We start from the raw sequence: 22,359 nt of genomic DNA, 5'->3' as shown, positions 1-22,359 counted from the left end.
GTACAGCACAGGGAAGTATATCCAGTCTCCTAGGATAAACCACAATGGAAAAGACTATTAAAAAAAGAATGCATATGTGTATAACTGAGTCATTTTTGCTGTACAGCAGCTTGGCAGTGTGATGATTGCAGTGTGACTCTTTCCTACTCCTGTGCTGTATTGAAATGATGGGGACTGGGCTGTGTTGCAAATAAATCATTTTTTGTTGTTAAAAAAAATCATTGTAAAACATTGTAAATCAACTATACTCCAATTTAAAAAAAAATTCCAACCCTCTGGAGCTGCCCCACCCTCTGAAGATTACTGACAATATGAGCTCTTGTCTACTGACATGCATCATCTGAGCCAGCTCCCAACAGCCCTGGGAGGCGGGTGTCACTATTGTTCCCACTTTAGAGAAGACAAAACTGAGGCCAAGAGAGGTTCCGTAACTCAAACAGGTAAATGCCTGTGGTGTACCCAGCATAAAGGAGGCAGCGGATAAGTACCAGTTCTTTTTGCCTTCCCACCTCCCAGCCCCCTTGTGGGGTTCGAGGTTTTGGGTAGACAAAGCCCTGACCCCAAAATACAGCCTGGGAGCTGCATGGATCATGCCCACTGTTCAATCCCGTCTCGCACAGTTGGGCTGTTTGAGGTCAGCGTGTGCCGGCGTTTAGAGGCAGGACTCGGAGCTGAGGTCCTGTTGCCCACTCTGAATTGCTGTGGTGGCAGATGCTGTCATGGTGAGGCATCTCAGCATCTTAGCATCTCAGCCCTGGGTGCAGATGGTCCACAAAGAGCAGCCTTCATGGGCTTAGACTGTTCTTTGTGTGCAGAGGGCACAATAAGAAAACAAACAGAATGTCTGCACATCCAGCAGCAGGACCCAGCGTTTCCCTCCAAAACAAAAAAAGCCCAGGGCTGGTGGTCATGGCAACTGCACCAGTAGCCACCTGGGTAAACAGAGTCAGGAGGAATGCTGTGGAGGGACCGCCCAGACCCTGCAACACCTCAGAGTGGTCTGAAGTGGAGATGCTGAAGACAGGGAGGGGGCAAGGAGGGAATGAGGGAGGAAACACGAGGGAGGCAGTAGACGCCAGCTTCCTTCCGGCCTCCAGGCAGATGTGAGGCCCCTTTCTCCTGAGCACAAAGGCTCAGTGACACAGAGCAGGGTGGAAGGGGCATGATCCTGCCTCCCTCCAGCCATCCTGAGTACTGGCTCTGCTGGTGGACAGCACAGAAAGAAAGGGAAGGGAAGGCCTAGTGCCAAATGGGGAGGGCACAGGGCATGACACGCAGAGTGTGCGCACAGAAAAGGGCAGAAGTGCAGTAAAAAAAAAATTTTTTTTTTAATATTTTAAAAGCACACGTATAACAGCAACCATCTAGTGCACACAGTTGGTGCAGAATAAATATTTGTTGAACAAATGAATTTTGTTCTTGCTAAACACAGCCCCAGATGTATTTTTGTGGCATATCTCTGTGTCAGGCAAGCGCTTACACTTCAGTGGCCCCAAAGAGAAAACAGCCATTGCGGGCATTAGTGCACATGGTTAAAACTGGATTCATGGGGCATGTGCAATTGTGTGTCCTAGGTTTTTTCCTTTAACACTATATTGTGAACATTTTCCATGTCGATGAGAGTCTGAAATATGACAAAGGGCTAATTGCCTTAATATGCAAAGAGCTCTTACAAGGCAATAAGAAATTGATGGAAAAATAGGAGAATGGACATAGGACAAGAACAGGAATTCACAGAAAAAAAAAAAGAAAGAAAGAAAAGAAAAAACAGTCACCAAACATGAAAAAATAAAATGACCTCACTCATAAAGAAAGAAATGGCCACTAATCTACCCTTGGTCACTCTTTGCCCTTCAGAAGTTTAAAACATATACTAATAGTCTCAGAGTAGCTGGGGTAAAGTCCGGAATAGATGCAGCTACACATTTTTGGTGGGAACATTAACTACTATACCTCTTTGCAGGCCTAATTGGTAAATCTACCAAAATTTTAGTTGCATATAACATTTGACTCAGGAAATCAACTCAAAATTATATGCTATATATATATGCTCATGAAAATATTTTTTAAAACCTTAAGTACAAAGAGGTACCACATTATTTGCATTTTTAAAAAGAATGGAAACAATCTACATGTCCATCAATAGGAGACTAGCTAAAAAAAACTAAAATAATAAATAATCAATCTTTATTAATAAATAAATAATGGTGCAACCACACCACAAAATACTGCAAAGTGCCAAGACACATGCAGATACAAAAAGCTGTTCAAGCAACATTAGTAAGTGAAAAAAAGCAAAATATCAAATGGAATGTATATATGCTCTCATTTGTTCAATGTAGGTTACACATGTGTGTATGAGTGTATACACGTGTGTGTGCATATTATGTACGTATATATGCCTAGATAATTTCAGGAAAAACTGTAGTTGCCTCCAGTGAGAAGAAAGGAGTCTTACTTCCTACTTCACATCTTCTGAGCCGTTTCAATTTTTTTCTACCATGATCATGCATTACTCATTTAATATAGAATATTAATAAAACAGAGGAAAGGGCAGCCCTGAGGCACCAGATCAGTCAATTCCTAATCTAGAAATGTCACTTCTGGCTCTTGGGCTAGAGCACAGAGAAGGCAAAGCAGTCGGGAGAGGGAGGAAGCTGAGTCCCAACACCAAGGGGACCCTTGGCAACTCTCCCCACCCCCACCTCCTCCCCCCAGGAGTGAGCAAACACGCTGCAGACCCCAGAACAGACCTGGCTGGCTGGCTGAGACCTACCGTCAGTACTGACCATCTCGGGAGCAGGGCCCTGGGCGCTGCCATCCCTCAGCCCAGCCTGGGAGTGGGTGTCCTCCTCTGGGACTGGGGCAGGTGTCCACCGGGGAATGTGAGAGGTGCCCTGGGAGATGAGCTCATTCAGGTAATGCTCGATCACCTCCTTCCCCTGGAGGTCAGAGAGACACATCAGTACCGCGGAGTTCAGCCTGGGAGTCTCCCCCACCCGGCTCCGGCCCCAGCCAGCCTGACATGTGGCTACTGAGCAGCTGAAATTCAGCCAGTTCAAAGGGACGTGCTGGGAGTGTTAAATACACACCGGATTTCCAAGACATAGTACCAAACGAGGAATGTAAAATAGCGCGTGAATAAGTTTTATATTGATAACACGTGGATAAAATATATTATTATTAAAATGAAGTTCACCTGTTTCACTACACTAACAGGCCTCCACTCAGTGATGGGTCTGAGATCTTTAAACCAAGCAGCGCACAATGTCCCTCTGTCCAGAGAGTTCACTGCCCAAGCCTAGGAACTTTGGGACAATGACTATGGTGCCCCCATTATGGACCGGGTGCTTTCCATCCATTATCTCATGTGATGTGACTTTGATTAGAATACCCATTCTATGGATGAGGAGACTGAGGCTGAGGAAGGTTAAGGGTCTTGAGGTGGCAGATCGGGATCCGCAGGCTCTGAGGTCTGTGCATCTTCCTCTGCATGACCTATGGAACCCGTCTCTTACCCTCTTGACGTTGGCTGTGTACTGCTTCATGGCGATCTTCTCCAAGGCACTTTCGAAGCCAAAGAAGGACCGGATGTCGAGCGAGGCAGACTGCTCAAAGCATGTCCAGTCTTCATTCTCAGGGTGGACCTGAAAGCCAGGCAGGGGCAGTGACATGGTCTCAGTGTGGGAGATGCCATGCCCTCCCCAGGGGGCTCTCTTGGAGATCTGGACCAGCCAGAGCATGCAGTGGACAGCATGTCATAGCCTGGCAACACCCAAGGGCAGCACCAGTACCAAAGGGCCCTGCCCAGAACAATGCAAGGTCTAAAGCCTTAGAGAACAGAGAGTCTTCTCAGGAGGGACCAGAAGAAAGTGAGACCAATGTTCCCGTCCCTTAAAAATTGTACATACCTAGTGATATATTTAAATAACATATTTAATATACCATTATAAATAAATTATACATAAATACTATATTTTATATTTTAAAAATATGTATTTATATATCATACCTTTTTTTTTTTTTTGCGGTACACGGGCCTCTCACTGTTGTGGCCTCTCCCATTGTGGAGCACAGGCTCCGGACATGCAGGCCCAGTGGCCATGGCTCGCAGGCCCAGCCGCTCTGCGGCATGTGGGATCTTCCCAGACCAGGACACGAATCCGTGTCCCCTGCATCGGCAGGCGGACTCTCAACCACTGCACCACCAGGGAAGCCCTATCATATCTTTATTATAAGTAAATATGCATATATATGTAAGCAAAGACAAATTTCATGGACAGAGCTACTGTGCAGACCCAGGCTTAGTGCCTCTCAAACTTCCGTGGGCAGAAGCATTAGCAGGGCATCTGTTAAATATGCAGATGCCTGGGCTGAACAGGTCCAAGGTAGGGCCTTAGACTCTCTATTTACAAGCAGTCTTGGTGATACTGCTCACCAGCTGTTAGCAGAACTCACTCTAAGAAACACTACACTAAAAGTGACATAAAAAAACTACCACCAACACCTCCCCAGAGGTAAACATCCTGGACTCAGTTTCCAGGAGGCTCCAAGAGGAGCTGAAAATGTGGAAGGAAAAAGCGGTGAGCATTTACTGGATGCCTGCTGTATACAAGGCACCACACAAAGTGTCTAGGGACCAAACAGATGAATGAGGCAAGGTCTCCCGAACAGGAGGCTGGGCAAAGACACATCAAAAACACCCAGGGGACTTCCCTGGCGATCCAGTGGTTAGAACTCCACGCTTCCACTGCAGGGGGTGCAGGTTTGATCCCTGTTCGGGGAACTAAGATCCTGCAAGCCATGCGGCACAACCAATTAAAAAAGAAAAAAAAAAACCACCTGTAATGGGCCACATTTTTTACCCTGGAGTTACCACCTTGAGCTAACCATCTGGGATGTAGCATCAGCTAAGGGGCTTTACCTACATTACCTCATTTGCTTCTTCCAATGCCCAGTGAGGTGGGTTCTGCTGCTGTCTCCATTTTACAGATATGGAAGGGTGGCCCGGGGAGGGGAAGCAATTGCCCAGTGTCACTCAGCAAGAAAGTGGCAGAGCTGGGTTCATCCCAGCAAATGCCTCCAAACTCCTCACTGCAGCCCCGAGGCCAGCAGTACTCAGCCCCCACAGCCCCCATTCTCAGACCTCGCTCATCCACCTCAGGGTCTTCACACATGCTGTTTCCTCCTCCAGAACTCTGTTCCCAGCCCTCTCATCCTTCCGATCTCAGCTTCAGCAGCATGTCCTCAGAGAGGCCTGGGGGACACTGTTACCTAAGACACTGTCACCTCCTCTTATTTTCTGTAATTCTGGATCCCTTCTTAGCACTGTGACAAAGTTGTAAGTATATATTGATTTTTTTTTTCTCATCTGTGTCTCCCACTGGAATGGAAGTCCCGTGAAGGCAATGGTCAGGCAGATTGGTCCACTGCTGGGTGCCCAGGACTTGTCAGGTTGCCTGACATATAGTAGGTGCTCAATCAGTATGTACTGGAGAATAATAATTATCATTAATTATATTAAAAGTTAACATGAACTCTACTCATTACTCTGTAATGGCCTATATGGGAAAGAGTCTAAAAAAAAAAGTGGATATATGTATAACTGATTCACTTTGCTGTACACCTGAAACTAACACAACATTGTAAATCAACTATACTCCAATAAAAATTTTTATAAAAAGTTAACACGTATGCAGGACTTAGTATGTGCCAGGCACTGCTCTAAGGGGTTCAGATATTTTACTTCATTTAATCCTCACCACAACCTATGTGGTAGGTACAATCATTAACCCCATTTTACAGGTGAAGAAACTGAGGCACAGTTTCATGAAGGGGGGAGCAGGGTTGCCAGGTTTAGCCAATAAAATACAAGATGCCCAGTCACACTTGAATTTCAGATAAACACGAATAATATTTTAGTAAGTATGTCCCAAGCAGTTTTTGAGACTGCTTAAACTAATACATACATATCGGGGCTTCCAGCCCGCTGCTCACCGTGTAGCTGCAGTTCTCCTTGACCACCACGCGGCTGGCGAAGGTCTCATTGTGCGCTTCGATGAGGAGAGTCCTCTCCTTCCAGTTCAAGACGTTTCTTTGCACGAAGACCACGTGCTCGACGCCTGCAATCTGCAGGGAAAGGGCAGCAGGGACGTGCGTGCTGGACGTGAGGTGGCGGCTGGGGGCGCGAACCCGGAGGGTTGGCCCCTGTCACCCTCGGACCCCGGGACCCCCGGCCCCCCGCCCCGCGCCTGCCCACCAGCCAGAGCCCGGATCCCCGACTTTTCCCCCTTCCCCCGACTTCCCAGACCCCGGGACTCCCTCTTGGCCCTGGTCCTCCTACAGTCTCAGCCCAGCCTCCCGGCCTTCGTCTCTCCTGGACACGGGAGGCCCCCAGCCCAGAACGCCCTCCGGGTACCAATACACACTCACCCCAACGCCTGAACCCACCCCCTGGTCCCAGGTCCCCCGCCCGCCATCTCCCACCATCCGTCCGGTCCCCTCCTCTGCGGGGTCCCTGGTTCTCCAGGACCCCCTCCATGCGCACCTTCCGCAACAGCCGCGGGGCTTCTATGCGCAGCCGACAGCTCCGCTCCACCAAGTGCACCGCCCCGTCGGCGCTGCGGGACTCGCTTAGGACCTCGCTGCCCAGGAAGACCGGAATCTGCGGGCAGGTGGGGAAGCGCTTCTCATAGGCCTGGGGACAGAGGGGCGGGGGTGAGCGCCAAGGGGGCTGGGGGCAGCCAGAGCACAACCCTTCTCCCTCCAGCCCTCACTGGGCTGTTGTCTCAATTCCGAGAGGGGGTATCCAAAGAAGAGAAGAGTGTCCTGGCCTGTGGAAAGAGCAGTGACCACTGCCTGTATTACCAAGACCACCGTCTTAACACCTGTTCTAGAGCAGTGACACAGGAGTGCCTGAGCTATGACTTGGCAAATCACGTTTTGACTCTACATTTGAGTTTTTGCCCTGGGAAGGTAGAGTGGGCTAGCTTGGGGCATTTTATTTACTTTTTTGTCTTTTATTTTTTATTTTATATTGGAGTATAGTTGATTAACAAAGCTGTGTTAGTTTCAGGTGTACAGCAAAGTGATTCAGTTATACATATACATGTATCTATTCTTTTTCAAATTCTTTTCCCATTTAGGTTATTACAGAATATTGAGCAGAGTACCTTGTGCAATACCGTAGGTCCTTGTTGGTTATCTATTTTAAATATGGCTTGGGGCATTTTAAAAGAAGATATCTTTTAGGAAAAAAACAATCGACAAAACCAACACCCCTTCATGATTAAAAAAAATAAAAAACAACACTCAACAAACTCGGAATAGAAGGGAACTTCCTCAGCCTGATAAAGGGCACCTACAAAAACCCCAGCTAACATCATACTCAATGGTGAAAGACTGACATTTTCCCCCTAAGATTAGGAACTAGGCAGGGATGTCTGCTCTGGCTGCTTCCATGCAGCATTGTCCTGGAGGTTCTGGCCAGGGCAGTTAGGCAAGTAAAAGCAAGAAAAAGCATCCAGATTGGAGAGCTCAATTCCAGAATTGCCAGGGTCAGAGCCGCCGGGGGGCATACCAGCATCCGTGGCTGACTGTATTCAAGCAGGGTTTGCTCCAAGAGCCTGTCACAGCCACGTGTCCCAGAATCAAGGATCAAAGTGAGCTCCAAAAATAGTGCCGTCATCTGAGGACACACACCTCCTTCCCATCCCTCCTGGCTCCTGGCAGGGAGGCGGGACCACCCAGCTCAGAAGGGCAGAGGCGCGGGAGGGACAAGGAAGAGATGCTTGGTGCTCTTGGTGTCACTCAAGGCCCCACGAGGCCAGCCCAGTGCATCGTCCACCAGGGTCAGGAGGACAGGGCTGCCTCCATGTGTAGAGGCTGGTTGCTTTGTACAAACACACCAGGGTTAGAATAACTCTCCTCAGGGGAGAATGCACAATGGCACTCCTGGTGGTCTAGCCTCAGGGTTGGCAAGGGAGGACCCCTGAGAAGTGTGTCTCCCCTACACATCTCAGGCCGCCTCGAACCCTCTTTCAAAGGAAGGCATTTCTCCACTGAGGAAGGAGCTGCATAGCAAAGTAAGCAGAGCTTGGGGTGGGGTCAGGTGCCTGGCATGAAGCCCAGCTCCACCTCCAGGAGAAGCAAGTCCCTTCTTTGCTCTTAGCCATTTCATCATCTGGAAAATGGGTATATATCAGGTTGAGTGTCTCACGCAGAGCCTGGAGCATAGTAGGCACCCAGGGTTTTTATTCTCCAGGCAACAGGACTCAAATGGTGGCACAGTGCACATTTGCAAGAACTGCAAACAACACCCTCCCAGCCCCTTCTGAGCAGAGGGAGAGCCAGAGGAGCTGGGCTCTGCCCCACCTCCGTGATGGGCAGAGGGATGCTGACCTTTTTTTGAAAGTTTATGGAGGGAAAGGGGTGCATGTGTCAGAACTGGTCAGGTTCAGTTTGAGTTCCTGCTACCTTCTCACTGCGTGACCTTAGGCAAGTCACTTGCCCTCTCTGAGCCTCCGTCTCATCATCTGTAAAATGGGCTGGTGGTAAGGATGTCACTAGATCACGTCTCAGAGCAGTTGGCACACAGTGAGGCCTCGACTCTGCTCCTCCAGCTGTGTGCCTTCTTCCATTTAATCCTCTGAATGGCGCCCTCATTTGACAAATGAGGAAATTGGAGCCCAGAGACACTAAGTAACTCACCCAATGTCACACAGTGCAAAATGGTGAACCTGGATTTAAATCCCAAGCCGGCCAGCCCCTGCTCCCTCAGGAACCCCTTGCTCAGCAGCTTGGAAACAGCCCAGGCATTTTCCCCCGGGGCCATGTGTCTTGATTTCTCTACCCTCAGTCCTTCAACTCCTGCCAAGCAGTGGCCACACTGCCCCTGAGCATCTCCAATTCCTCTGTTCTGCAGTCTCTCTCCTGCTCCCCAGATGGAACGACATACTCAGAACAGGCCTGGGTGCCCGGAACAAATCCCACTCTTACTCTTACACTCCTTACTCTGTTCCACCATCCCACCTCCCACTGCAGCCTCCTTTTCTCTGCTCCAGCCTTGCTGTTTTTGGAACATGCTGTCATAGGTTGAACTGTGTGTCATCCACCCCTAACAAAATTCATAGGTTGAAATCCTAACCCACCCAGTACCTCAAGATGTGACCTTATTTGGAAATAGGTTTGTTGTGGATGTAATTAATTAAGATGAAGTCATATTGGAGTAGCGGGGAGGCCCCTAATCCAATAGGACTGGCATCCTTTTAAAACAGGGAAATTTGGACACAAACACACAGACAGAGAGAATGCCATGTGAAGATGAAGGCACAGGTTGGGGTGAAGCCAAGGAACACCAAGGATTTCCAGCCACACCAGAAGCTAGGGGAGAGGCATGGAACAGATTCTCCCTCGCAGCCCTCAATAGGAACCAGCTCTGCCGACACCTTAATCTCAGGCTTCCAGCCTCCAGGACTATGAGGTAAAAAATGTCTGCTGTTTAAGCCACCCAGTTTGTGGTACTTTGTTATGGCAGCCACAGGAAACCAATATACCCACCAAGCTTGTTCCTGCCACAGGGCCTTTGCACTTGCTGCTCCCTCTTCTTGGAACACTAATCAATCCACCTGACATCAAAGGGGGAGAGAGGTTTGAGTCACAGGGGCTTCCAGAAGGTAGGAGACCTGGATTGTAGGCTCAAGAGATGTTCTGGCTTCAGGGACTCATCTGTGCCGGCCCCCCTTCCTGGGACATCCTCCCCTACCTTCATCCCTGCAAGGCTGCCTCCTGTACTGTTCTCTGTCCTGTTCATTTTCTTGGTAACACTTATGGCACCTTCTAACCATATACTTGCTTGCACATGGCATACCCAAGGCCTGGGCTACGTGATTTTTGTGACACTGAACTCAGACCTGTGCCCATCTCAGTTCTTGGGCTAACTAGGGCTAACAAAGAAAAGCCGACAGGCAAGGAAAGAAAGAATGCAAACTTGCCAAGGGCCCAAAAAGCCCCAAGAAAGGGGTCCAGGGAAAAGAATGACAGACTGTTAGCTCAGTGCACACAGCCAACCGAGCTTAACCAACTTCCTGTTGTTACAAACCTCTTGTTGGAAGAACCTCGTCTGGCACCCCCAGATAACGGCGGAGCTGATCAGCAGCAGACGGGCTCTTGGACACAGCTTTCCCTGACTGTGTGGGGGAAGGCACTGCTGTTTCAACAATGGTGCCACCCCAAGCACTGGGGGGACCCCAGAGCCCAGGCTCCATCTGGAAGGCAGGGGGCCCCAAAATAAGGAGTCTAACCCAGTGCTAATTCTCCAGAGTCAGAGGCTGTCAGCCAGAGATTCCCTGGGGTTGTAAGGGCTGGTGTTGGACACCATTGTTATGGTGACATTTACAGAGGACTGACTGCACCATTTTGTCCTCATGACATCCTGTTGGGATGGAAACTAGTATTTCCCCATTTTACCGATGAGCAAGTTGAGGCTCGAGAAGGCAGAGTGACTTGCCTCTGACATCACAGGGCCAGTAAGTGGTGGGGTTGGATTGCAGGCCCATCTGACCCAGCCCCCAACCCTGAACCTCCCAGTCCTGCCTCTCAGGGGACATTGGCTACATCACAAATGTCAGTGTTTTGGAAATTCTGAATCCTGCTGGCCCAAAACCCTCAGATCAGGGGCCCTTTGGCTTTGGCAGGTGACAGGGTCTTACAGGATCAGGTAGTTCACAGGCCCCTCCCTGTGTTGGAAACCAGCTCACACAGCTAGTTTTATCCCTACCTGAGAGCCTCAGATGCTGACTGCTATCCCCACAAATCAGGCCTGAGCTTCTCCCAGCTGGACAAACACATGCTGTGGCCTCCTCAGGGACACAGGGTAGCAGAAGGATTTGGTTTCAGCCCTTCCGTCAAGTGACTGGAGAAGGACACCCACATGTGCCAGCTCAGAAAGGGAGCTGGTCCAAGGCCCAGAACCTGCCCAGGCAGGGACAGGGCTGGGGCAGGCAGAGGCCAGTGGAAACTTCTATTGAAGGTCTCCTATGAGCTGCCCATCCTGCAACAATCCATGTCAACACACTAAGCATGTGGAAAGGGGAGCCTGGATTCCTAGCCAGACTTGCCCATCTCCAGGCTGGGTAACCTGGAGCACAGTACTTCCCGTTTCTCCCTGAGAACATGATTAGTCTGTAACATGATTACTCTATAAAGGGGAGTAATCATGAAACCTCCCAATGAGTGCTCAGCTGTGCCTCTTTCCTTCTTTCCCGTGTCACAACTGCTGAAGTAAAAAGTCATCAGCCCTGAATCCCTAGTGCTTAGCAAAATGCCTAGCATGCAGTCGATACTCAATAGACATTACATGATAAAGGAGTGAATGACAGTGTAGCTTAGCCATGAAGGGTGTGGACTCTGGGGCTTGGGTTCGCATCTCTACTCTGCTTACTACCAGCTCTGTAGCCTTGAACAAGTCATCAAGCTCTCAGTTCCCTCCTTCCTTCATTTGTTAAAAGGAGAATAAGAAAAGTAGCTCCCTTACTGAGCCATCAGGGGAATAAAGGAGTCTGTTTTGGTTAAGTGCTGAGAACAGTGCCTGGCACATGGTTCGTTCTACATAAGCATTTGTTCAATAAATTTAAATTTTAAAAAAGAGTGAGATTCTATAAAGTACAGAAAAGCTATTTCTGCTAATCACTTGACAGCTGCTCCCTCCTCCCCTCCCCTCCCTCCTTCCTTCCTGCTCTTCCTCATGCAAATTCAAAGGAAGCTGGAATGCTGCTTACCCCAAACCTTCCGCCAAAAGTGCGAAAAGAATATCCAAACCACACCAACATATTCTAGCCCAACACTTCACCTTCTTTTTCCGTGCTGCAGGCTAGTCAGCACTGACAACCGTGACCATTGCACAAAGTGTACCCTCCCTGTCACACTCCTCAGGGGACTTTCTTGTCCACCCCCAGCTTCCCCTGCAAGCCTGGGAGACCCCAGGACAGATGTATCAATCCTCTCAGCTCCCCCAACTCTTTTTGTAAATTGCGATATAATTCTCATACCATAAAATGCACTCTTAAAAAGTGTACAGTTCAGGGACTTCCTTGGTGGTCCAGTGGGTAAGACTCTGCGCTCCCAATGCAGGGGGCCCAGGTTCGACCCTGGTCAGGGAACTAGATCCCACGTGCCGCACCTAAGAGGCCGCATGCCACAACTAAAGATCCCGCATGCCGCAACAAAGATCCTGTGTGCCTCAACTAAGACCTGGCGCAACCAAAATAAATAAATATTTTTTTAAAAAATTAAAATGTACAGTTCAGTGGATTTTAGAACATTCACAAAGTTTTGCAACCATCACCACTCTCTAATATCAAAACGTCTCATCACCCCCATCACAGTCACTCCCCTTTCCCCCCACCCCAGCCCTAGGCATCCACTAATCCACTTTCTGTCTCTATGGATTTGCCTTTTCTGGACATTTCATGCAGATGGAATCATACAATACGTGGCCATTTGTGTCTGGCTTCTTTCACTGAGCATTATGTTTCTGAGGTTCATCCATGTTGTAGCCTGTGTCAGTGCTTTATTCCTTTTCACAGCTGAATAATATTTCATTGTGTGGATCCCCCAGCTCTTGGCAGAGTTGCTCCGAGTTGCTGAGGGAGCCATCAGACACCCGATGGCAGCAGTTACATCCCCGCTGATGAAGGCAAGCGGACATGGGTGAACCAGGGCAACATCACTTTGGAACATTTTGAAATGACTGCTGTATACAGTCTATAGAGACAGCTGTACCCAGATGGCCCTGTAGCTGAGAAACCTGCTGCTACTCTAGTCAAAGGCAGCTCAGGAGACAAAACGATGAAGACAAAGAGTCAGAAGGACCCTGCAGGGGGCAAGGCTGGGATATGGTGAAGTGGCAGAGACAACGCATGTGGTTTAGACACTGCCTCTGCCACCTGCCAGCAGGGTGACCTCAACTTAGCTTCTCTGAGACTCAGTTTCCTCAGAAAGAAAAGGATGATGATGATGACAATGACACCGACTCTGTAAGGGTTGCTGCAAAGATTAAAGGGAGATAAGGTGTGTGAGGCATTTAGCACAGTGCCAGTCACCATATAGTAGATTTCTTTTTTTTAATGGACAAGGGTAAACCACGAGGTTCTTGAATTGATATTTGTACACCCATGTTCACAGCAGCATTATCCACAGTAGCCAGAAAAGTGGAAACAACCCCAATATCCATTGACAAATGAAGGGAAAAACAAAATATGGTCCAGCCATATAGCAGACTATTATGCAGCCATAAAAAGGAATGAAGCACTGACACATGCTACAACATGGATGAACCTCAAAAACATAATACTCAGTGAAAGAAGCCAGACACAAAAGGACAAATACTGTATGATTCCACTTATATGAGGTCCCTAGAGTCATCAAATTCATCGAGAGAGAAAGTAGAATGGTGGTTGCCAGGGACTGGGGGAGGGAGAGAACAGGGAGTGAGTGTTGAATGGGGACAGAGTTTCAGTACGGGAGGATGAAAAAGCTGTGGCGATGGATGGTGGTGATGGTTGCACAACAATGTGAATGCACTTAATGCCACTGAACTGTGCCCCTAAAAATGGTTAATTTTGTGTTATGTATATTTTACCACAATTTTTTAAGAAGGTGAGCCATCTTCTGGATGGTTTATAGCTCTACCAGATTGTGATTTGGATTAGGGTATCATGTCTGTGTTTATTTGTTTATAGTCAATGCCTCTGTCTCTAGGTCTGTTTCCTTCCCCACTGGATTCCCCAGTGGCCTCGTAGCACACCTGGGACACCACAGACACCCAGCCAATATTTGCTGAAGGAGGGAAGGAAGGAAGGAAGGAAGGAAGGAAGGAAGGAAGGGAGGAAGGAAGGAAGAGGAAGGAAGCCAGCCTCCCTTTGCCTGGCTGGGACCTGGTGTCCTCCTCGTGAGGTCATGCCAGGGGAACGTCTGGCCTCTCTGGCCCTGCGGGAATGTGAAGCCCCTCCGCTGGGCCAGGGCACTGCACAAAAGCCTGCTGTGGCTTCTTACCCACTCGTGGGGAGCGGAGTGGGGAACAATCCTCCTCTGAACATGCTCTGCACCCACGGACTTCCGGGATCAGCTGGTACCCCTGATGGTTCAGGGAGAGGCAGGGCGGCAGCGAGGCCAACCCAGAGTGTCTTGACAGTTAGTGCTGTGTCAGGGTCATGATGGGAGGGAAATGCTATTTTATTTTTATATAAATTTATTTATTTATTTATTTATTTATTTATTTATTTATGGCTGCATTGGGTCTAGAAAGCGGAGAGCAGGGGCTACTCTTCATTGAGGTGCGCGGGCTTCTCATTGTGGTGGCTTCTCTTGTTGCAGGAGCACCTGCTCTAGGTGCGTGGACATCAGTAGTTGTGGCACGCGGGCTCAGTAGTTGTGGCACACGGGCTTAGTTGCTCTGAGGCATGTGGGATCTCCCCGGACCAGGGCTCGAACCCGTGTCCCCTGCATTGGCAGGTGGATTCTTAACCACTGCGCCACCAGGGAAGTCCCGAAATGCTATTTTAGGTTTTCTAAGTGTCTCAGAAATGCACCCAGCCTTGGTCAACTCTGCTTCCCCAAGCTCTCCCCACCTCTGGGATGGAAATCCCCCCTCCAATCCACTTTCCACACCTTCCCAAGCTCCCAAAGTCCTTGAAAAAATGAACTGACCCCGCCAGCCACTTTCTAAATCACAGGGGCCCAACTAAGCCACATTCATTTCTTCAAAGAAACGAGTTCTGCCCCAATTACAAATCCTGCTACATGACATTGCCTGGACACCCTCTCTCTCTCTCTCTCTCTCTCTCACACAAACACACACACACACACACGCTGCAAGGTCTATGAGGGCAGGAAGGGGTCATGTCAGGAGAACCAGGTCAAGACAGAACGAGAAGAAGACAGACCAGGTCTCCCCCTTTCTGAAGCTTCATGTAATGAAAAAGACCCATATAAACAAATAAACAAGCAAATTCCATATAAACAAGTAGGCAAGCAAATTAACAGAATAATGATGCATTTCAAAAAGTGCTAAGAATCACCTAGTCTGTAGCCCCTGCAACCTGGCACGGTGCTTGGCACACAGTGGAAACTCAATAAATATTTGTGGAATGCATACGTGCAAGAATTAACGCATGCATAAACTAATGAATGAGGGCCTAAAGTTGATTTCAGGGCCCTCTGAAATCAGATTACTTTGCTGGGCAGTGGATCACCTCTGTTCTCCCAGCCCAGATCAGAGCCCGTCAGGGCCCTGTAAGAAATCCAGGGTGGAAAATGTTGCTTCCCTTAATCTGTTAGCAACGGGATCAGATGACAGGCTCCAGGGAACTAATTTAAACTCATTTAAATAAGGCCCCAGCTGCTTTATTAAAACTACATCCATAACAACGATTCCAACTTTAACTGCCTGCCGTTGGTCTGGGCTGCAAGGATTTACCTTCAGAGGCTGCTCCTTCTTAATAACCCATTTGCTAAATTACAAGCTGTTTATCAATACAAAGTCCAGGTCTTTAAATATTTTAACACTTAATTGCCACCAACAGCCCTCACCTCTATAACCTTTCTTCCGGATGCACAGCCAGACTACTGCTTAGGAAATTCTACTCCATGCCGTCTTCCTTCTTTAGGTTTGCAGAATCTGAGATGACCTGAAACCACAGGGCTTTGAGCCCCACAGGGACCCCTGGGCAGTGGACGGACAAGAGGCAGCCAGGTCATTTCTGAAGCCACCTCAGCCACTGGCACACAGATGTTTACTGAACTTCAGAGACAGAATCCAGGATGTCTGGCTGCGAGCTCAGGCTATGGGGTCAGATTCCCTAAATTCAAATCTCTGCCATTGGGGCTTCCCTGGTGGCGCAGTGGTTGAGAGTCCGCCTGCCGATGCAGGGGACACGGGTTCGTGCCCCGGTCTGGGAAGATCCCACATGCCGCGGAGCCGATAGGCCTGTGAGCCATGGCCTCTGAGCCTGCGCATCCAGAGCCTGTGCTCCGCAACGGGAGAGGCCACAGTAGTGAGAGGCCCGCATACCACAAACAAAACAAAACAAAACAAATCTCTGCCATTTACTAATGATGCCATTGACTGAGAGTTATGGGCTGAATCGTGTCCCCCAAAAAAGCTATGTTGGATATCTAACCCTGGGTACATCAGAATGTGGCCTCATTTAGAAATACGGTCTTTATATAGGTAATCAAGTTAAAATGAGGTCATTAGGATGTCCTTATAAATCCAAGATGACTGCTGTCCTTGTAAAAAGGGGAAATTTAGGGAATTCCCTGGCAGTCCAGAGGTTAGGACTTTGCACTCTCACTGCTGAGGGCCCAGGTTCAGTCCTTGGTTGGGGAACTAGGCTCCCACTAGCTGTACGGCGTGGCCCAAAAAAAAAAAACAAAACAAAAAAAAGAAGAAATTTGAACATAGAGGTGCACACACACAGGGAACATACCATGTGAAAGTTGGAGTTATGCCACCACAAGCCAAGGAGCTCCAGAAGACAGGAGAGAAGCCTGGCGCAGATCCTTCCCAAGCACCTTCAGAGGGAACACGACCCTGCTGACACCTGGATCTTGGACTCCTGGCCTCGAGGACTGGGAGGCAATACATTTCCGTTGTTCTAAGCCACCCAGTTGTGATGCTTTGTTACCCCGTCTTAGCAAACAAATACACTGACACAGGGACAGTCTCCTTAACCTCTCTAAGCCTCAGTTTCCTCTTCTGCTGCAGCTGAGGCTGCTACTAAAGTACTTGCCTCTGAGCTGGCCTGAGGGGGTGGGCACACAGAGTGTTCATTAAACCTTTCTGGGCTGTTGTGATCAGCTGCCCTCCAAGAAGCCAGGGACTGTAGGTTTTGGCTCTGCTCTCCTTTGCAGGGTTCTGATGGGGTGTGGACATTCCAGACACAGTCCTGATGGTAACTGCCCCATGGGACGGCTTACTCGGCCCAGAGGCCACCCCAATAACTTCAGATCCTCAGCCCTGAGAAACAGCAGAGCTCATGGTTTGAAATGTAAACTCTGGAGCCAAACTGCCTGCAGCTAAGTCCACACCTGCCATGTGTTCGCTGTGTGACCTTGGATAATCCACTCATCCTTTCTGTGCCTCAGTCTCCTCAACTGTAAAATGGGGTTACCCACCGAACCTAGCTCATGGGGTAGTTCTGAGAAGCACATGAGTTAATATTTGAATGGACTCAAAACTAGTAGGTGCTGTGTACATGTTTGTTAAATAAAATTTAAAATAGAATCTGCCTAAATATTCTAAATAACAACCACCATTCACAGCAGGGGTTTCTTTGGAAGGAATAGGTCCACCCAAAACTTGTGCATCGGTGTTCACAGCAACGTTATTCATAATAGCCCCAAACTTGAAACAATCTAAACGTCCATAGGCTTGTGAATGGATAAACAAATGTGGTCTATCCACATAATGTGAATATTATTCAGCCACAAAAAGGGTTGAAATACTGATAGATTCTACAACCTGGATGAACCTTGAAAACACTATGCTAACTGAGAGAAGTCAGTCACAAAAGGCCACATAGTGTATGATTTCATTTATATGAAGTGTCCAAAATAGGCAAAACCATAGACAGAGAGTAGATTAGTGGTTGTCAAGGGCCTGGCGGAATGGGGAAGTTTAGGAGATAATGATTAAAGGGTATGGGGTTTCTTTCTGGGGTGATGAAAATGTTCTAAAACTGACAGTGGTGATGGTTGCACAACTCTATGAATATACTAAAGACCCTTGATTTGGACCCTTTAAATGGGTGAATTGTATGGCAGGTGAGTTATAACTCAAAAAAGCTGTTAAAACCATAAATGATAATAATACACTTAAGGGATATTTCATGAGCATTAAACAACGTGCCAGGCTCTGTCCGGGTACACATGTCCCTTCGCTTAATCCTCACTTCAGCTGTCTGATGAGCAGAGGCCTTTATTATCTCCATTTCACAGGTAAGAAATTGGAGCAGGGACCCAGCCTGGAGGATCTGGCTCGTAACCTCCACCCATTCAGGAGAAGAGCCCAGATGAGCTGGAAATCATTCACAACGGGCTGTAGGCTGACCAGAGAGTGGCCTTCAGGGCTCAAGTAACCACAGTCCACAGTCCAAAACATGGTCTTTGTGTTCTACATACTGGTATCTCCACAAAGACCCCCCACCTTCGGGGACCCCACATTCAAAGGGACAAGGGATTCTCTCCAACCCTGGATAGGCAGCTGCCTCCATTGTCTTAATTGTATTCCTCTGCTTACCAAGATAATACAAGCTCATTGTTTTGAACCCAATAATACAGAATACTATCAAGAAAGGAGAAAGCGGGCTTCCCTGGTGGCGCAGTGGTTGAGAGTCCGCCTGCCGATGCAGGGGACGCGGGTTCGTGCCCCAGTCCGGGAAGATCCCACATGCCGCGGAGCAGCTGGGTCCGTGAGCCATGGCCGCTGAGCCTGCGCGTCCGGAGCCTGTGCTCCGCAACGGGAGAGGCCACAACAGTGAGAGGCCCGCGTACCGCGCAAAAAAAAAAAAAAAAAAGGAGAAAGCAAGGGTCCCTAGAATTCCATCCTTAAGAAACAGAATTCATGTCAAGGAATTTGGCCCAAGGAGAGAGATACCCATTCAGTGGATTAGTTACATGTTTGAAATGAAAGAGAGAAATCATTTTTAAAAAATTTTAAGCTGGATCTAGAAAGGTTGCCTTAGTACTATTTTATAACCAATTCCACAGACCCAGTGTCAGTGGTTTGTGAACTTCAGTGGTTTGGTGGATTTCTGAAGAAGTGAAGGGATGCTTTGATTCTCAAGTCAGTTTTGTTAAACAGAAAAACCAAAAGGCCAGCTTGTCTGGTCACTCGGATGTGGTCAAAATAGCTGAGTTCATCCGAAACTTCCCTGGCATCTGACCCAAACTGAGGGCAAGTGTTTAGCTGAGAAACAAAGACCGACATTAAGTGCAGAAAAACCCTTTTGTGCCCGCACAGCGAGCAAGTTATGTTGAGTTATGCAGCTATTCTGGGGACAATGATGTTTTGTAAACAGTCGGCAAAGTGGCTTTGTCGACAATGTTGGGGCAGTTTGGGGCCCTTTCACCAACAAGGACTGTATGGAGATAAGGCAACATAGTATTTGAAAAATACAAATGACAATTTAGTACAATACAGATAATAAATATCTGAAAACTTTTGTTTCCTGTTGTACCCACAAGCATTTATCCATCAACCCCTAGAGATTGTTAACAGCTAGGGGAGTAAACTGAGTCAATTATGGAACTCAAAGCTGACAAAATACACTTCACATATTCCAACAGTCTTATTAATACAGTCTTAAGTGCTAAGTCTTAAGTCTTAGCGGACATTTTTATTTTATTTGTTTTTTTTTTTTTTTTTTTTGGACATTTTTATTTTAAAATGCAATGATTATAAATATTTTTTGAGAATCCTAAACATACTAAATTAAATTTACATTTATTAAGCCCATGCAATAATAAAAATTTGCTAGTTTTCCATTCTATCGTCGTTTGTCTCAGCTTCTTGGCTTCATGGCTTTCTGGGCCATAGGTTATCCCAGAAAAGTGGGGACAGTGTCTCTCTTCTATTGAGTGAATGAATGAATGAATGAATGAGTCCTAGGGTCAGAATATGTGAGCCGTCTGGAGCCTTAGACACAGGATGATTATTTATATTTAGCTGCCATTTATTGTCCACTAAGTATAGACCAGGCCCTGTGCTGGCCACCTCCCCTCCCCCACCCCCCGCCACACATGCACTATAATCACCTTCAATCCTAATTACAACCTTATGAGGTGCATATAACCAGTCCTATTTCACAAAGGAAGAAATGGGGGCTCAGAGAAATTCAGTGACTTTTTAAAGACACACAGCCACAGCACAGCCAGGCAACGGCAGGGACGCAGCACTTCCGACCGCACATCCCTAAGTCTCTGGGGTGTCCCACCCCCATTACAAATGAAGGAAAGTCACACAGCCACAGACAACAACACAATAACAGTAACAATAACAGTAATAGCATTTGGTCTGTGCCAGACTTTGTACCGGGAGCTTTACATGTGTTGACTCAATTAATCCACAACAGACCCCCAGATTTGGAAACCATGTAATCCTCATTTTAGAGACGGAAAGTGCAGGCTCAGAGAGGTTAAGTAACTTGCCCAAGGTCACCCAGCTTGTCAGTACAAGCCCAGGCCTGCTCCTGCTTCTTTCCTGACCTGGAACCATCTACACATTACAGCACGACGTGTATGGATTACTGCAATGATGCTTTTTCATCTTTTATGTGACTAAAAACACATACGTAGGTAGGTTCATAGACTAGGTTAGGGGAGGACACACACACAGAGCCGTCAGCTGATATGAAAGTCCTGGGAAAGAAGGCTGGGATTAAGCAACCAAGGGTGGGATGAGGACAATGGGGGTGGATTCTGGTATTTCTTACACTTTCAGTACAATCACTTAAAACACCATGTGGTGTGATAACAGGGACAGCTGCATTTAGTGAGCACCTACTGTGTGCCAGGCACTGAGCCAGAGGCACCGGGCACTATTTCATTCACTCCTCACCACAACCCATAGCATTGCCTCTGTTTTACTGGGGAGGAAAGCTCTGAGAGGCAGAGTGATTGGCACCGAGAAGGAAAGCCACGTCTGCCTGTCCCCAGCGCCCGCCCCACGGTGCACAGACTACTGGTCCAGGAGGGCCTGGGAGACAATTCTATGTTGCATAGTTAGACAACTGCTCCCAGACCCTTCCTGCCCACACGCGCCCCCTCTTCCCCTGGTCTCAGCTTCCTTGAAGGGGAGGGGAGGGGGTGTGAGCAGAGGGAGGACATGGGGGGTGTTGTGGCCCTGGAATCCCCCCCGCCGCCCCCGTGCGGATCCAAGCCCGGCTCTACCTCTTCCTGGCCACAGAACTCAAGGCCATTCCTTCACCTGTCCGAGCTTTGGTTTAATGGAGGTAAAATGAGAATAATGAGAGCTTCTGGGAATTAAACAAAACAACGTATGTAAACTTAGCAAACCCTCAGTGAATGGCTGCTGTCATCATCCTCATTAGAATATGTACTATTATTATTATTATTATTATTATTATCAGTACACAAAACGACAGCCAGCAAACAGCTCGGCCCTTGATATCCTTGTTTTCTGACAAAGGAGACCAAGATGCAAACAGATAAGCTTCAGTAAGGAAAAGAAAGAAAGACCTTGTGTTTGGGTCAGTGGGCAAGGGTTCTAGAAGTTGTGGGGAAAGGTGGGATGGCCTGGTTAGAAGCTGGACCCACCAGGTTAGTGGAGTAGCTCATTAATTCCTTCTGATCTGGGGATCCAAGGGTCTCCGTCTCCCTCCCATCATAGCTGACCTCTTGTTTCCCTCCAACTGTTACACAAGGGGTCCCAGGGTCAGGGGTCACTCACCGCCATGACCAACTCAAATGGGTACTTGTAGACGCAGACGGGAGACTGGTACTTCTGCACCATGTTCTCGCAGGACCACCAGCGGAAGCCAGCCAGGCAGGAATGGGCACAGAGCCTGGGTGAGGGCATCTGGTGAGGGAGCAGCTCCCTCCACGGGAAGCAGGAACCCTGCCCACTGCTCCCCCAGCAAGGGGCAGGCCCATCCCTCTGGCCCCATTCGCACATCTCCCCAGCCCTCAAAGCAAAGGGGCCGATGTGATCCCCAAATTACTTTGGGCCATGCCCCAAACACTTGCCCTGTCCATTACTCGATGCCCCGGACCACACTCACTCCTGAGGAGCAATCAGTACCCCCAAACGTTCCTCCATCCTCATGCTGAGGGCCCCCGGAAAACCCCATAAAGCCACCCACCTGGAAACACACACATTTGCAATTCTTACACTCCCACAATTCATTCACCCACTGCACCCCACAGCTTACCATGGGCGTCCCGACCCTGCAGTCCCCCAAAGAATCATTGCACCTGCCCTCCCATTTTCCTCCAAGACACCCTAACATACGCACACAGTCTTCACCAAATTTCACACGCACTGTCTCTGCCACACACGCGCACACATGCATAACTCCCCTCCCACACGGGACCGCCCTTGCATACGCACTCAACTTTGCACACACGCCCAGCTCCCTGGAGCACGCACCTACTCAACTCCATGCTCGCACACAGCATCCCCTCTAGGATGCGCATAGAGGTTCAAACACACGCACACACACTGATGCATGCGCCCACACGCATGCACGCACAGGCCCCCCGAAGCCCCACTCACCCTAGCCCTCGGAGTCTCCGAGACGCAGCCCCGCGGCAGCACGGAGCTGAGCCCGCCGGGATCCC

The 22,359-nt window shown here is 48.5% G+C and overlaps 1 protein-coding gene across 1 annotated transcript in view; it reads right to left on the bottom strand.

Annotated features, from left to right (window-relative positions):
* Nucleotides 1-21,532, bottom strand: part of SEC14L5 (SEC14 like lipid binding 5) — a gene marked incomplete at both ends in the record, with an annotated part of 35,366 nt that extends 13,834 nt beyond the window's left edge. The window contains 5 exons of the mRNA XM_079719369.1: nucleotides 2,777-2,942; nucleotides 3,519-3,647; nucleotides 5,998-6,129; nucleotides 6,548-6,697; nucleotides 21,470-21,532. Coding sequence (XP_079575495.1) covers nucleotides 2,777-2,942; nucleotides 3,519-3,647; nucleotides 5,998-6,129; nucleotides 6,548-6,697; nucleotides 21,470-21,532 — 640 coding nt within the window. The remainder of the gene's footprint in view (nucleotides 1-2,776; nucleotides 2,943-3,518; nucleotides 3,648-5,997; nucleotides 6,130-6,547; nucleotides 6,698-21,469) is intronic.
* Nucleotides 21,533-22,359: the final 827 nt, after the last annotated feature.

The sequence above is a fragment of the Hyperoodon ampullatus genome, assembly GCF_949752795.1.
Source record: "Hyperoodon ampullatus genome assembly, chromosome: 14".
NCBI classification, from domain to species: domain Eukaryota; kingdom Metazoa; phylum Chordata; class Mammalia; order Artiodactyla; family Ziphiidae; genus Hyperoodon; species Hyperoodon ampullatus.
The sequence above is the reverse complement of the archived record's forward strand: the minus strand, read 5'-3'. Positions and strand labels throughout refer to the sequence as shown.